Genomic DNA, 17,173 nt, shown 5'->3' with positions numbered 1-17,173 from the left:
GAAATCTTCATGTGCTCTTTTTGTGCGCTGGCTTTCAGCCTGGAAGTAAGTAGTCATGGAGAGTTGTAAGTTCTCGAAGTTCATCTTTGCAGTCTGACTCAGCAGCGTGTTTGGGGCTTGGAGTCCTGTCCTCTGTAGTAGGATGGCTGTAACTGTTCAGTAGCATAATGTAGTGGAAAATTTAGAAACTTTATGGCTGTTTTAGCTTTCCTACTGACGACCTCACAGAACCTGTCTGTGGTGTTTGGGAATTACTGTGTCTTCTTGTCTCAGCTGTAAGGTTGCAGTAGTGTAACTTTGCAAAACCTGAATTTTGAAACTTGAAACTGGTCTTGGAAAACTGTTGTGGAATGAATAACAAGTTGCCTTAATTCCATATGCGGAATCATATAGACTCTGTTATTAAAAAAAGGTTGCAGATAAAGAAAGGGTACCAAGTAATCCTTTATGTGGCTCGATTCCTTTTCCAAAGTCATAAAAAGCTTACAGATAACCAGGGGATCAGATAGATAAATTACAGCCATTTTCTCGTATTGTAAAACTTCCGTATTTTCAGTAAGCAATGTAGGAGGATGTCTCCCACTTCCTTTCAAGTTATGCAGTTTCCAAGTGCTGTATGAATTATCAGTTCCTATCTGTGGGTTGAGGCCTTTGTACAAAACCCTCCAAAGCCTTGATCTCAGGAATATGAGAAAACAGTTTGACGTGAGATTCTGCAGATGTTCTGGCACAGGGCTGTGGCAGCTGCTTTTGCCTCATCCCACAGTTTTCTTGGAGCTTTCTGGCTTTTCACATATGGTCACTCCCTTGTTTTGCCCTTTCAGAAGAGTGACTTTTGGATCTGTGCTCAGCCGTTCCCTGTTGGCAGTAGTTTGGAGGCACTTTTGTTGGCTGTGGTGAGTCTGATAGTGCTGGTACATACTTCAGCCTCAGTCCTGGTGCCTTTGCCCTCAGGCCCCTCGATGCAGTGGTCCCTTCGAGATCTTATGTTCTTGCTCAGGGCAAGCTGCCTCTGGCTGAATGACTTGCTGCCCTCTTCCTCTGTGGTGTGAAGGCGTTGCTTGGGGGAATGGCATGTGCTCTCACAGAGCTGTCTCGATGCTGCACTGCTAACAAATGTTTTGTGCCGATGGTCACCTCTGTGGCTTTCTTTGTCTAAGACTTGCCTCTCAGTCAATAGCTTTCAAGAGGTTCATTCTCTGTTTGTTAGCAGGAGAAGCTAAGTCTTGACATGAGAAAGTGGCATGCCCAAGGGAAATGGGAGCTAAGTATCCTGAGCAGCAGCCCAGTGCCCTTCACAACAGTACTCCTGCTGACAGAGTTTTACAGGCTCAGGTATGGCAGGAAGAAACTGCATTGATAGCAAAACCAGTTGCAGTCAGTAGACTTGTTTGGGTTAAAATGATCCTGAGAACAGAGCTTTTGGGCTTTGGACTTCATTGGTGAAACGACTGTCATCTGGAAGGTTGCTGGCCTCCAAGCACAATAACATGAGATGCCTGTTTTGTTCTAAGTGTGCCTGCAGGTTTGGGGGAAAGCTAGTGCTCTTAATGCCTGATGTACAGGTGAACCAAGAATTGTTCCTTTGGTTCTATAGAGTTAATTGTCTGATGGAAAACATTTGTAAAAGTAAGAAACCATGTAGATCCTTTCATTCTAGTGTGTCCATAACTTTATTCTTTCACAAGTATAGGTTTTAGTATTGATGAAATGGTACCTTGATCTAGGATTACACTGGGGTGTAGTTGAAGGCAATTCAAGTTTTTAGCATAGGCTCAGACTTGTACCTCACATGCCAGTAAAGGCCTTGATCAACCTAGATCTGGGCTTGCTGGTATATTTTAAACACAAACGTGAAGTTTCCTTGACCTGATCGTCAGGAGGATCCCTACAAATTTGTATTTGGCTGGAAATCGTAATATTTAAAGAGTCTCATTTTCTTGTGTGTAAGTGGCATCTTGAAATACTGTGATCTTGGCTGCTTCCATTTGTAAAGGGTCTGTTGAGTTCAGGTGGCTTGATGCATACCAAGATACTCAAGGGAATCTGCTGTGATGTGGTAGTGCAGCTCTGCTCACAGGGACCAGAAACAGACTGGGTTTTGTGTCATCTGAAGTCCAGTTCCTGTTTTCAGCAGGCCACTAGTCATATGCTGCCATGATTGAAATCTGGCAGATCTTCATGTTTGTTTCTGGGTTGTACTAACTTGGTTTTGAAAGCTGTATCATCTTTAAACACTTACTCTGTCCAGAATGGTATTTGTGAATTGCAGGACACTTCACAAAATTTAACCTATATATTTTGCTCTGCCTCTTGACATTTTAAAGACATGATAAAGGTACAGTGCTTTAAAGGTCTATCTAAGGGAAAAAATAGCTCCTTAGTTTTTGCAAATAAGGCAAAAAATAGGAAAGCTAGAGAGATACTTTTAAAAAAGTAAAGCATGCATCTCATGAAATGCATTGAAATATCTTCAGTATTGGCAAACTGAAGAGGCTGTTCTTATTTCAAGTACATAAACGGTGGGTGGGGGACTAATGTATAAGAAGATTAACTGATTTATTTTAATGATGTTCCTTTTTGGTTTAATTTTCATCATTTTTTTCTGCTTTGTTGAGGCTTGACCTTATAGTGTTTCTATTACTGGAAGAGTAATTTTTTTCTCAGCTTTTGTTGTCTCTTGCTTTGGTGAAACATTCTGCTCTAAAGCTGGGGATCTTGAGCTGTAATTTAACATCTTTACTTAATCTCTGATAAATGAGGTCTGGGTCAGTCTTTAGAAGTGGTTTAATGCAGCTGACGTAACTGTATTGGCGCATGCTCTTGGTAAAATGAGTCATTTGTAGGAGCAGCGGCTTGCATAAGCTGAGCATAACTGGAGTGCTAGTGGGGTTCCCTTAAAAAATACCCTGTTGTGGCTCTACTGTGGTTGGGGCTGACAAATTCCTTTCTAAATCTGTGCAGCCTGTGCTAGGCTTTGCTGTTCTGTGAAGACAAAAATGTATCTTGCATTTTATAAGCTTTACTCAAAAAATCTCGATGCCTGGGTGGTGAGGGGCTTTTTTTTATTGTTTTAAAAGGTTTTTCTTTATGCTGCAAGTAGATGTTTTAACTACTGTAAAAAAAACTCCACAACCTGAATCCCTGAAAGTGACATCAGTAAATTTTCCCCATCTCACCTGTGAAGGAAGTTCCTCCCGCCCTGTGCTGATGAATTGGAGGGAAATGCTTTTTTCAGCTGATAAAAAGAAATAAAATTCCATGCCCTTCCCAAAGGAGGAATTCAACAATTGGACAAGTGGCGTGGGACCATGTGTTGGTTTGTAAAAGGATATAGTTTGTAAAGATGTTTCCTTTGATGCCTGTGATGAATATAGATGTGTTTCCGTTGGAGAGGGTTTTGATTAAATTATGCAATTAGAGCTGACCAGACAGATCTAAATATAGGAAGAGGTTTCAGTTATCCTGCCTTTGTGTGTATTAACACACCCACACAGATGTGTGTTTGTTATTGTTGTAAACAACACCTGTTTTCTAAAGACAGTTCAAAAAGTCAGGAAAGGGAATGGTCTTTGTGGAAAAAGGGAGTTATGCAGGAGTTTTATGATTAAAGGGAAAAAACCTCCACTGTTTTCCTCAGCTTTTTGACCTTTTAGAAAAGGACTTCCAACTTTAATAGCTAGAATAGTCATGGCATCTTTGCGGATATCTCATGTTCACAAAGCTGTAGTCAGTTCTCCAAAGCTGGCTGTCAGTTGTCCTGCATTTGTCAGGATATTTCCTGTGTCATCTAACAATGCTTGGCCAAGCTCCTTGCACACTTCTGTACTCCATAGTGCTCCTCATGCCTGGTGGGACAATGTGTGGAGTTAAATACCGACCAGCACAAGAGGATAAACCTGCCCCAAATTTCACAGTGAAATACCCACTAGGATGGCTGGTAACTCATTCTGTCTCATAACAACTGTTCATATAACTTTTTCTTTGTAATGTTTTGTCTTAATTCAAGAATTTCTTTGAGCTCTTCAGCTTGGAGAGAGTGTGAAAAATGAAGATCATTTTCTTCATAGTATTTGGGGGTGGGGAAGCACACCTCATGAACACCAATCTGGCAAGTTTTGTGGTTCATAGCGTTTTATTCATTTTATAGGTTATTTCAGTGAAGCTCATGGTTTTGTAATCCCACCTGTGCTGGAGTTTTGACTGAATCATCAAATTACAGTTCCTTCCTGACTTCAGTCAAAATATTAAATTGCTGTTTTAGAGTTATCTTTGATAACACATTCGATTTAGTCCCAACTGCTTGCCAACACCAGAAGGGATTTGTCCACACCTGAGTGTACCTTTTGATGTATCCTACTTGTACTAACCCTGGTGTGCAATAGGCTTATCCATCTTCCTGACCAAGTAATTTGGCAAAGTTGGTGTTAGATTTTTTTTCTGTGGTCTTGGCAAGTCAAACTAGCATGGCAAGGAGACAAGTGGGTGTTGGAGGAAGAGCTGGCAGTTTGTGACTTTGTGGAGTCTTATAGTTCATCTGAACACAGGAATGCATAAAATTCAGCAGTGCAAGCTAGAAATCTACCATTGTTTCTCAACTCTGGTGAGAACTGCATGATTTGAGGATCTGGTGATCATTTAAGAGGCTGTATGTGTTAAGTGTTTTTTGTAAACAGGCAGGAGCTGTCCTTTAATGAAGGTGTAGGTATGACTCTTGCGAGATGTGTTCAAATTCGTTTCCAGTACAGTTTTTAATACATCAAAACAGTTGCAAAGGCATTGTGAAGAAGTAATCTTGATCAGAAAAAGGGCAGATTTAATTCTTGATGCATCTCTTAACTGGGAAAGCACCTTTGCTATGTTCTTTACTCACAATTACGCATTTGCTTACAAAAACTTATGCCATTTTAGTGGAATTGTAACACAGGATTCAGTTTCTAATGTATATGGAAACTTGGTATTTTCTCTGGAGATGCAATAGTGAAGACAAAAATAAATCTTTCATATCTAGTAACTTCAATTTGAGAAGGCAAAGTACAAATCCAGAAAACCTATAAGAAGAATTTGCTGCTGTTTTACTCTTGGAATTGGCATAATGGAGACTTCAAGGGCAAGGAGGACCTTGCCTGCCAGGAGCTGAGTGGTGTAGATGGAGGAAAAGCTGTGGTTCGTTGTAGAAACTGGCTGGACATTGTGTACTTGGTTTGAACTGTGGTGAGCATTGGGAAGGAGCTGTCAGATAATGATAGTATGAAGTTATTTCTTCATGCTCTGAAGTAATTGGGCAGTGGGGGTTTTATTGTTTGGGTCACTGTTACCCCACTCGTCTCTCTCAGTAAAACATACGCTGGCCCTACTCCCTCATTTTGACCAAGTGGTGAATCTGCTCTTTGGTGTTCAGGTCACACTCAGAACTCATAGATTTGATTTGTCTTATCAAGTAAGTTAGAAGTTGTACAAGTCCTTCTTCTAAAGTCAAATGTTACTGCCCTGTTGGGAACATGTAGGTGTTTCTTACAAGAAGCTCTACGAGCTGCTGTTACAGTTAGCTGGGGTGCAGTCAGCACCTGCTCTTTACATAACACTCTTGCTTTCCTACTGCCTGCTGAACTAAAGGGTGCATGTAGGTACCTAAAAGGATTTTCTCTCTGGGCAGGAAAATGATATATGGGAGGTTTTCTTGGAAGGGAATCCCTCAGGCAAGTAGCATGAGCAGTGGGCCTAGAGGAGGTTTCACAGACCTGGGTTTTTGGTTTCTCAGGATCCAAGGCAGAGAGAGGCTGCTTCACAGAACAGGCTGGAAATACCCTCCCTGCCGTTACTGGGCATAAGTAAGGGAGGTCTAATGCAGCTTGAGGGGAAAAAAGCTGCCAACTTCCAATAAAGATGTTAAAAGTGTTTCAGCACCAGTATGCTCCTGTTTCCTCAAATAATATGATATGTGTCAGAAATTAACACAGAATCACGTATTTGTTTTCTTTAATTCTTTCTGCCATGCCAAGAAGACACGTAAAAAAGTTTTGGTTTTCTTCTTCTTTTCCTATTTCAGAAATACAAGGGGAGCCAAGTCAGGTGCTGTATAAACTCTCTAAGGAGTTTTGCAGTACTTTGAAATGAAACTTGATTTCTTTTGCATCTGTATTGTAATGCCACTGAGTCTTCTACTGGATTTCTGTGCATTTTTCCAAGATGAGCAAGATCTGATCTTCTACTATAAGAAAGTGCAAAGAAAGAACTTTTTGATTAAAACCAGAGTAATTCAGCAGAAGACTCTGGACTTTTGTTTTACAAGTCACATCTCTTGAAGAAAGAAGTCAAAGCGTTTTGCTGTTTGCTCTAGAGAATAGGGAGTCAGAGGAAGTTAGTGCACAAGCTTTGTAACACATTCTAGCGTTACAGCTGCTTAGACTGTGTGCTTAGTAAGACATAGAAATCATTCTTGCAGGAGTAAAGTGACAGCTCCCTGGCTTCTATGCCAAAATCTGATCTTTTTTTTTCTGTTTGTAAAAAAGCTCTAAATACTGTACTGAGTACATGAGTTGCTGAAAAGATGTGTCTTTCAGAGAAAGTAAGTTACTAAATATTTTTGAGAAGCAAATTAAAAATCTCTCTGCTTGTTATTCCTTTATATTGTCAGTAAATAATGGACTCTAGGAAGAGGTACATTGAATAAGTAAGATAAATTGAATTTTTGTACTGTAGTCAAAGGCTAGGCAGTTTTCTCTCTTACAATTATGTAGATTCTCTTCACTGTGGTTCCTGCCACTTATGTCAAACTGCTGAGTGTATATTAAAAATATTTAAAAGAATACTTTTTGCCTGCATCACTGAGCCTGTAATACAAACAATGAAATTAGTAGAAAAGTTAGAACTGCTTCTTGTTTGCCTGAAACTTGGGCTAGGATTTGTTTCACTTCCCATCCTCCAGGAGAGGATCATCTAATAGTCCTAACCCTTTCTCCACCCACCAAAACCAGTCATTTATGCAAAGTGAGACAGTTTCCTATGGGCTCTCCTTTGGGAATTTGAAAACATTCTCTTTGAATATTTTACTGTCAGCTTAGTATTGCTGACAGAATTAACTATCCCTTCTTTGAGGGCTAGAAAAATAGAACATTCCATGACATTTTGCCTAAATATATTTGTTTAAATACAAGGCTGGCAAAACATCTATATCTGTAATGCTCACCTTTTTTCTTTTTTTTTTTTTTTATTAGCTTCTCACAGGCTTCGTACAGGTTTGTATGTAGTCCAAAGACTACAAAAGAGACGGCAGCAGTGAAGGAAGACAAATAAAGCAACATTGCCATTTAAAATAAATTTGTTGATTTCAACTCATCTATCACCAGGCAGAACATGTAATAAAAAGTGCATGGGTTTTGATATGTAAAGAGTGGCAGATAAGTGGGTAACAACTCGATTTCCTTTAAACTGACTCCAGGCTGCTGTTTGGGAGGTGTCCTGTCACTTGGTTTAGGCTTCTGTTTCACCCATACCTTGTGAATAAACATACCCTTCAAGGGCTGGTGGTCCTTCAGTTACTGGAAATACTAACTCCCACTTTTCCAGAAGGGCACAACGTATTTGGGGAAGAAGCATGCAGGCTGTGTCATCTGCTGACTCGTGGTTTAATCTTTATTTTGCACTTCCAGCTGATAAGACCACTTTGTGCAAAAGTTAATACAGGAAATGATGCCCTGCAAAAACCAAGAGTGACAGAAAGGGAAACGGAATGTACTGGCAAGAGCTCAGCACTCTGGATGTGCTCTCTGCTTCTTGGAAATTAAAAACTCCACCTACACTGCCTTTTAAACTTTTTTTTAGCTTAATGCTGGTATTGGAGTTTAGTGTGTGGAGTGTACAGTAGCCTGTGGGTTTTCTCCCCTTTTACTTTATCTTGTGGCTTGTTCAGGGTTTGCAGTGTGCTTAGATTTGCAGGCAGGACTTCAGCAGGAGTCCCTGAGCTGGAGGCCTGTGGCCAGCTAGGTCCTGCTGAGCTGCATTACTTCCAAGCATATCCACAGTACCTGATACTGCTCCTTCTGCTCCTATTGGATTTCTTGCCACAGTTGTTGCGACAGATGCCAGCTGTTAAGATAATACGTTTGATTGTGATGGTGAAATAGTTTTATGATTTTGGGAGTGTGATGTGTGTATGTTGGGAGGATTTGATCCAAAAACTTTGGAAAATCTGTTCCTACGGCCTGACTACTCGGGGCTGCAGCTGAATGTCATCTTAGTCTTTGCTGAGTTTGTATGCTACTAGCTCATGTTAGGGTTGCATTTTCAGGCTAGTATAAACACAGTCTTACTAGACAGGCAAGTAGGTTGGCCACTTATTTTTAAAGTAGTTTGGTGAAAATGGGTCAGGCCTAGGTAGAACCATGTCTGCAGTCATTGTTAATGTTGACAGAAGTTTGGATCAAGATTTATACTTCATACTTCCTTTTTGATTAGAACTTCAATCAATTCAAGTCTCTTAAATATTTTTTTGTTTCATTTGAATAAATGTGAAGTAGAAAGCTCGGCTTGATTTCTTCACGATACACCACTGGAATTTCTAACTTTTGTGTGTGGAACCTGTACATTTTGTGTGAAATAACATTTATGATTTTAAGAGCAGCAATCTTTTCTTAGTATAACTATGGAATTGTGTCTGATGTGGGTGTGCTGCCTCCTATTCTCTGTGTGTGTGTAGGTTGCTGGTTGTTTAGGGGTTTTTGTGTCTTTCTGATGGCAACAAAAACATTCATATCCTTTTCCCCTTCTCCCTTCCTCTGCAACCTGTTGGTATCCAGTCCAGGATGCGTTTCCTGTCTGTCTTCATGCTCTGTTTGAAAATTGGTGGGTTAGTGCTCTTTGTCTCATTTTCTCCTCCCTGACAGTGCAGGGTCTCTCTTGCTTCCCTTGGCAGAGCCTTTTGGCTGATCCCAGCCTGGACAAGTGTGAAACAACAGGGACTTCTTCATACGTGGTGTTCCTCTCCTTCTTCACCCATTGCTGCATTCCATTTCATGTTTCCCAAGTCAAGGACCACTGTGCTGCCTGAAATCTTCTTATCAGGACTTCCTTGTCCTTCCCACTCTTTCATATGTCCATGAGTGCACTGGGCAGGCAACGTGCTCAGCTTGCAGTGGGAAGGGTCAGGATGTAATCAGTAAAAGTTCATGATATCTTTCCCTCACAGTCTGCTTATGAGCTATGTGAGGGATTTTTAGTGTGATGAGAAAGTGTAGTTTTCTTTCTTATGTGAGATGAGTGAGGGTGAAGATCTTTCTAGTTTTTTTTCTTCCTTTTGGTTTGTTCCTCAAAGCAAGCCAACTGCTTTGAGCTCAACTGGTTTTGTTTCAGATCATAGTATGTGCAAGTCTGGTGCAGTGATTTTTAAGATGCATCACTGGTATTTATATATATGGTATATATATAAAATAAATAAGTAAAGCACCAGTGATCTTGCACAGGTTCCTTGGGACATTTTGCTCTTTAAGGTCACAACAGGTAATTGGTAGACAGGAGTGCCCTTCACACTGAACAGTGAAAGATGAAATCTGGGGAGCTTGGTTTAATGCGAACTGCATTTCTAATATAGGACTAGATGATCTCCAGAGGTCCCTTCCAACCCTAACTATTCTGTGCCCTTTTGTGGAGTATGTGTGGAAACATAGCCATGTCTTCTTGTGTTTTAGCTTTTTTTTATCATGCCTTTTGTGGTACTAACTGAGGCCATGCTCAGACATCAAGCAGAAGTATTGTTTGAAGTTGGCAAATGCAGTTGCTCTCCCTCTTGCTGCCTGGCACAAAAATCCAGGGTGACCTGGGGAGAAGGATATACAGGGTTCAGCAACAGGCCCTGTGGCTTAAAGGTCTTCATCAGGTGTGCCTTGAGTACAGTTCTGGAGGCTGTCAACCCTTTTTTTTTTTTTTTTTTTTTCGGTTGGTTTTGGTCACTTTTGTGGGTGGGTGGTGGATGTTTTAATTGTTGCTATGTTAATTTAATATTTTTTCTATCCCTCTGATATTCTCCTGTAGGTTGTTTGCCAGAAGGGTTTAGAGTCATGAGGAGGTTGTGCCTGTCAAGGGGGGATGTCAGCCCCGCCTTCCTGGGACTGGAGGACTGAAAAGGGGGAAGGACCAGAATTATTTCATACAGGCTGCTTTTAACTACTGACACAATCTGCTGTACCCTAGTGGTGGTGGAAGAACAGGAGAATCTGCTGCTTGGTTCTGTGGTACCACCACAGTGGGGTCACCATGAATGTGACAAGTTTATTCTCCTTCACCAGCCCAGCAGTGAAGAGGCTGTTGGGATGGAAGCAGGGGGATGAAGAAGAAAAATGGGCAGAAAAGGCTGTTGATGCATTAGTGAAAAAACTGAAGAAGAAAAAAGGTGCTATGGAGGAACTGGAAAAAGCATTAAGCTGTCCTGGTCAGCCCAGCAACTGTGTCACAATTCCTCGTTCCTTGGATGGTAGGCTTCAGGTTTCGCACCGGAAAGGGCTACCACATGTAATTTACTGTAGAGTGTGGCGCTGGCCGGACCTTCAAAGCCATCATGAACTGAAACCACTGGAATGCTGCGAATTTCCCTTTGGTTCAAAACAGAAGGAGGTTTGCATCAATCCCTACCACTACAAGCGGGTAGAGAGTCCTGGTAAGTTCTTCCTTGTCTGTACCTTTACACCTTATCTGAACAATGCAAAGTATGGCAATTAATCCTGTGACTGCCATCTTAAATAAGCAGAAGTGGTTGTTTGCACATGTCAGATTCTTCCTCTGCAGTTTATCTGGATGTAAGCATTAATAAGCAGTTCTCTGTTTCACATGGCAAATGCTTCACTTGTGTAAATGTTTTATCGCTATACAGAGGCATAGTCTTAATATATGCCTTAGGCTGCTAGGCTTGGTATCACCTGGTTTTGTTGGTGACCACTATCCTTCAATTAGTTTGGTTTTTACTGTGCGGACCAATGTATAAAACCCTGCAAGCTAATGTAAAGGATTACTGCAGTCTGTGCATGAAAGCCATTCTAACATATTGCAGTAGCGGTATTATTTCCAAATTACTGTTATCTTCAGTCACTTCTGTTTCTTCAGACCCCTGAAGAAAATACTGTCTTTAGGATGTCCCAATTTTGTCCTTTTGAAAAGACTGTAATTTTAGACAGCAGAATATAATTCCATCAGTTTAAAGCTTTGATAGCAGTGTTTCATTGTATGTGAAGTTCTACCATCAGCCTTTCTGTAAGCACAGTTTGTTTACCTGTTACCCACTTCTTTTTCAAGTTGTAACCCATTCTCGCTGTCTTCTCTTAAAAGGCCAAATCTCTTTTTGATAAATCTGTGCTAAACTTATGCAAGTTTGTTATCAGGGAATACTTACTCCCAGGGACTAAGATGAAATGTGCTTGGACACATCTACACTAGTTTCCAGCTACTGAGGTTGTACAGGGACATCTGCAGAAATGCAGTGCAGGCATGGGTGGACTTCCCCGCTTTAAATGTGTTAGGCATTCCATAAACTGCAAAGCTGCCTCTCCAGACTCGCATGGACACTTTGAGAACTACACTGAAAATCAGGTTGTTGCAAGGTTGTTTTTCTGGGGATGGACATTGCATTTGTCTTGGATCTACAACAAATAATGCATATAGAGATGTTAAATATTTCACTTTGGTGTGTTAGTATTAACTTGGAAAGCATGTGAATTGCAGAATACCCATAATGTATGTATTTATGCAGCAGAAGCTTGAACAAAGGAACTCTGCACTGGAAAAACAGTTCTTAAAAAGTTTAAAAAAAATAAAGGTTAAAATTGCTAACAATTCCATGTTAGGCAGAAGTGGGATAGTAGAATAGTTATGTCCTTTTACTGCTGGCTGTTTGCATATCTCTGTGCTAGTTGTTTACATTCAGTGTTCCAAAATATTGAAAATTAAAATTCCTGAAAGAGATTTATTCCTGTCAGATTGAGCAACAGTTGGGCTTTGTTATTGTAATGTCAAATGGCATGGTCTAACTCATTTTGCTGTAATCTTGAAAACAATTACTCAGTTTCAGAACATTCTCATTTGAACCATCTATACCATATTTAAAAATAGGTATTTGTAAACCTGTTGTCATTTTAATAAGATATGTAAATTAAAAATAGTTTAAAGTTTTCAAAAGATGGCTGAAATATGCATTTTAGTTGAGTGCTGCTAAGTAGCTTAAGTGGTTAGAAAGCTGGGGTTTGCATGTTAAGTCATCTTACGAATTTTGTGTTTGGGAAATGAAGCAAAAGTTATTAACTGTAAGCTTAAATTCTGGGTTGCTCTTTAATTGGTTTTGGATGAGGTAAAAATCTCTACATTCATGTAGCTACAGAATTTTTGTTGGGGGAAAAAAAAATTCCAAACCAGTAACTTAAGTTGGAGATGGTAGAAATAAAATGCTTTCTGTTTTGTCCAGAGAACACCCTTCTTCCGGAAAAGCTAGATATGCTGCCTAAAGGGCAGCTGGGCAGTTTTCCTGTAAGCATGCTGGTTATAATCAGAGCTGGCAGAAGTATTCAGTCTTCCACAAGCTAAATGTGTTGCTTTAACCACTTAAAATATCCTGGAGGTAGCTGCTGACCAAGAGCTACTGTTGACCTCTGCTGAGGTGCCCTGTTAAATCCAGGTCTGGAGGTACAGTGTTACATGCATGATGAAGTTATGTCTTGAACTTTATAAACAGCTTGTGTGAGTGAGAGTGGGGCTGAAGCCCATTGTGGCTTTACTGAGTTCTCTGGCTGGCTGTGTAAAGGAAGAAGGGTATATATTTAGTCATCCACAGGCCTGCTGTTGTTTGGGAAGATACTACATGGGGATGGTGGGAAAGCATGGCTTTTGGAAATGGGTGGTAGCTGAACTCCTGTTTGGCTTGGAGAGCTGTGCTTCATACCTTTATGACTTCTTTTCCTGCCCCTTCCCTGTCCTTGCTGTCCTCCAAATGTCATCTTTATCTTCCTTTCCTGACAGTCACTCCCAAATTCTGCTAACCATTTTTTCCCATTTTTGCCAGGACATTAAAACACCACTATTGCTGCATAAGTGCTTACACTTTGAGATTAATGGGTAGTGGGAATTCATGCATGAGCCACTGTTTCCAGCAGTGTATGGGCACGAGCAGATATCAAGGTTTGCATTTCCAAGGCCATCATAACAGTCAGGAGGGTTTGAAATGTACTGTCTCTTGACAAAATAAAATTGAAGCTCATATTGCATATGATGCACATTTTGTGTGCAAGGTACGTCATGAAATTCTGGTCTGATAGTGTGGTCTGTATTTAAAACTCCTTTGTGCAGATCCAGTTACTGGAGAACTGAAGCGTACAGTGCATGCATTGGGTGGCATCTATGTTAACTCTTCTGGTTGTGTGTGGTTTGTTTCAGTGTTGTGTAAGTTTTGAGGAACAGATTAGCAGTAAATCCTCAAATACATAAAATCAGGCAAAGCTCTGTGTTTGGAAGTTAGTGCTATGGACGCATCACTTTTTCTCCTTGTGCCAGAGGGATGCATGGATTTTCTATCTTTATACTTTAATTCATCCTTGCTGTTCAACTTGAAGATAAGCTTGGAAAACACGAGAATTGGCATGCTGTGGTGTCTGCAAGCTGCAAATCTACACCTGAATGCAAACAGGAGATTTTTCTGTTAGTAGGGTAGATAGGAACCAGTTGTAAACAGTCAAAGGAGGTGGAAAACTATCCGCAGTCTCAAATAGGGAGCCTCCCAGTGTCCCTGAGCACAGGCTGTGCTGCTGCATCTGTGCAAAGGGGGATGTGGCATCTGGCAGGGTAAGGTGTGGTGGTACATATGAATGCCTAACCTGACCTGGAGGTTCTGTGCAGGCATGGATGCCTATCTGATCCTGCAGATCAAGAAAACTAAACGGAAAACTGCATTTTGTCACAGTTAGCTTGGCAAGCTTGGTGCCCTTGTCTCACTCTCTGTGGGGTCAGTTGGGGCAAGGCAACATGGGGGCACGGGGTGAAGGCGAGGAAGGGTGGCCTTCCTGTCATGGTCAGCTTGGTATCAGCAAGCCCCCCAGGCGATAAAGACCTGGTCCATAACTGGGTACATAAACAGCTCCTGCTCGCTGTGTTGTGCCAGCACAGCTGTTTGTGTGGCCTTTGCTGAACCGGCTCACAGTCACTTTTTCCCTCCCTGGCTGTGTTGTCTTCCAGGATGATCAGAGCAGCGCAGGGGCTTGCTGTGTGATTGGGGGAACATCAGTACTAACAGAGCCCTGCGGATGATGTGGGGAGGAGTGGAGGTAATGGAAAATGTGAGGAGAAAGTAGAGGCTGCTTTGTTGCTGGGGATGGGAACACAACCTTGTACTCGACTCTTGGGAAGAAGTATTTCCTTGAGGTGTGTTATGGTAGCTCACTGGTGCTGTTTCATATGTCTCTTGTGTGCAAAATTATTTCTGGTGCAGGGTAGTTAATGGCTGTCAAATTTCTCCTTTGGCAAGGCAAAGCAAAGCTTTTAATTAAGGAGGGCAGGGTCTAAATTTGATGCCTTTTATAAACTGGCATGCTCAGCCTAACTGGTGTGCTCACTTGGCTGAATCTGCTTTTTCTTCTCAGTGTTTTTTACTTTTGTTTTGAGATATCTGGAATTCAGGGTTGTACCTGGCTTGGGACTATCCTTAAGCATGATCAAGACTTGACAAATAATTAGGTGTAGAGTGTAGGTAGGGAGTGTGAGAAAAAAGTGAACACGATGTTCTTCATCTCTCAAAAAATGCCCCAAATAATCTCTCAGGTTTTGCTGGCGAACATGTGAAATGACGCTTGGAAGTTCTTCCTGGGATACTCCCTTCCCTTCTTTTATTCCTTTGGTTTCTGTGGAGAAACAGCCTCTGTCACTTGCCTCTCTCCTCAGTTATGTCAATAGGATCAGGTGAAAGATGTCATCCAGAATTTAGGGGGGCAGAATGGGATTTGTCTTTTAAATCTTGATCCTGTTTGCTCTAACAGCAGAACAAAAGGAATGGGATAGGGAGCATGGAAGATGAAAGGTGCTTAAATTGACACTGCTATTAAAGATGTAAAAATAAATCAGACCTATAATGTGACTTTAGGAGACGTAGTTAAGTTCTTTTGCCTTAGCTAACAGGAAGGAAGGAAGATGAAGAAACTGAATATTTCAGTTTATTAAAATACTAGTGAACACTAGCTGTTGGTTCCATCTGGTGCAGAATTGTGTTCATTTGCATCTTGCTCATCAGCCTCCTAGGAGGCTAAAGAGGATTTGAGTTTATAATATGTAACAAAGGAGGAAAAAGAGGAATTAATTTCACTTCTGTGCTTTATATGTGGAAGTAGTTGAAGGTGCAGAGTGTTTATGTAAACTCTTACATGCTGCCGCACAGCTGCATGATGTCTCCTCAGAGTGTCCAGAATCTGCTGATGCCTCCTCAGGGGTCAGGTTTGGGAAGAAACTGTGTTCATTGATCTGAGTGAGCTTAAACCTCCCTTGGGAAATGCAGTTGTTAACTTTTCAGTATTCATTTCTGGAGGTGCCTCTGATGGTCTGCTGTGTTTGCAAGATGCAGTGCTGGGGGTACTAAAACCAGTCAGTCTAGAAGCAGCCAGTCTGTCCTCTGAAATATTCTAGTTCCGTGGATCAGCCTGTCAGCACAGACACTTGGAGGTAGAAGATAACTACAGTGGTTCAGGTGTTTTTGCAATTACCAGTAAAGTATAGATAAATAAGGTTGGATGTTTTCTTCTGTTAAGCATCTCCTCTTTGGGAAGGCTGGCTGCAGTCTGCTCTACGTCATGGGGCTTTATGAAGCCAATGGTGACCGTGTTCCACCCCAGTCAGGCGATGAGCAGCAGTTACTTTTTCATGACACAGGCAAATACAGTTGAATTGTCAGTTCTGCTTAAAGATCATGATGTTCCTTTACATTATAACCAAGAATTCAAAGTGGACATGTGCTCCAGCAAGCTTGCTGTTGGCAAGGAATGTTTTACCTTATGTACAGCTGTTTTTTGCCACAAGAAGAGGCCAGGTCCCCAGGCTCTGCAGGAACGGTAGGTGTCATGCTGTTTTTTGCTCCCGGTGTGGACTACTTGCCTGTGACTTTAACCTGATTGTTTTCATATTTGTCTTTGATCTCCTCTGCTGTTTGCTCTAAGCAAGACTCCATGAGGCTGCACACTTACTGCAGGCACCAGGGGTGCAGAAAGAAACTTGAAATGGTGGAAATCCTGGGTAAGGCAGGTTTAGACTCATGTGGTCCTGGAAGTAAATGTTCCTTGAATGCTCCACTGTACAATGTTGCAGCTGTGGTCCTCAGTGAAAGAAAAATAAGGCATGTTTAAAGGACCTTTTTAATGCTATTTGAAATAAACAGATTTCTGTTTGTGTATATTGGTCTGGTAATGCTTTTGAGTTCTCTTTTTTTTCAGTACTTTACAGAAAAACGGAATGAGTTAGTCTGCTTTATCTGCCTGTATTCAATTGTCCCAGGATCACTGCATAAAAAAAGGATATTCCTAAGCTAGTTCTTGACTTGGATCGAGAAATGAGAAGAGGATCTTTAAAACCTGTCATGGCATACTCCCTCTGTGCTTCCAACCTGACTCAGCCTGTTGCAGCAAGTCACCTCTCAGATTGCTCACACCTGCAAACAGCAGGGTTCAAATGTGGCTCCTGGGACTGTCAGATTGAGTCTGTCCAGATCAAATTTGGAACCAAGAGAGAAAAATTGGGAGTAAGAAGCAAGTCCCTTTGGGTCTGCAAGCTTGTCTGGCTGAGCTCTTTGGGGTCCTGGCACTTGCTTGCTGTCTCCCACCACCCAGCACCTGGGAGACCAGGGCTCGACATGAGAGCCTCCGTGCCACTTCCAGCAAGATGAAAGAGCTTTGATGGCCCAGGCCAGAGGGAGCCCAGTGGAGCGGCTCCTGTCAGCACCAGGCCTGGTGGAGGATAATGGCATCAGTGCCAGGCATTGGAGAGAGAATGGCCAGGAGACCAAAGGCAAAGAAGAAGGTGCTGTGGGGGATGTAAGGGAGGAGCATCCCTTTGGAGTTAATATGTAGAACGCAGTTAGAAAAATCCTTGTTCCCTCATGGGAACAGCAGGATTTGTGCACCTCTGCAGGCTGCACCTGAATTTTGCTGTATTGCTGTGTAAGGCT

General features: G+C 41.6%; 1 protein-coding gene across 3 annotated transcripts in view; it reads left to right on the top strand.

The window, feature by feature from the left end:
* Window positions 1-17,173, top strand: part of SMAD1 (SMAD family member 1) — a 48,580-nt gene that overhangs the window by 10,707 nt on the left and 20,700 nt on the right. For all 3 annotated transcript variants that reach the window (XM_057416278.1, XM_057416277.1, XM_057416276.1), the window contains exon 2: window positions 10,030-10,651. In XM_057416278.1, coding sequence (XP_057272261.1) covers window positions 10,252-10,651 — 400 coding nt within the window. In that variant the 5' untranslated portion in view covers window positions 10,030-10,251. The remainder of the gene's footprint in view (window positions 1-10,029; window positions 10,652-17,173) is intronic.

This window comes from Pezoporus wallicus, unplaced genomic scaffold, assembly GCF_028554395.1.
Source record: "Pezoporus wallicus isolate ANWC-B61680 ecotype Strahan unplaced genomic scaffold, APGP_CSIRO_Pwel_v1 contig_8732, whole genome shotgun sequence".
Classification (NCBI taxonomy): Eukaryota; Metazoa; Chordata; class Aves; order Psittaciformes; family Psittacidae; genus Pezoporus; species Pezoporus wallicus.
This window is presented reverse-complemented; position numbering and strand designations above follow the sequence as displayed.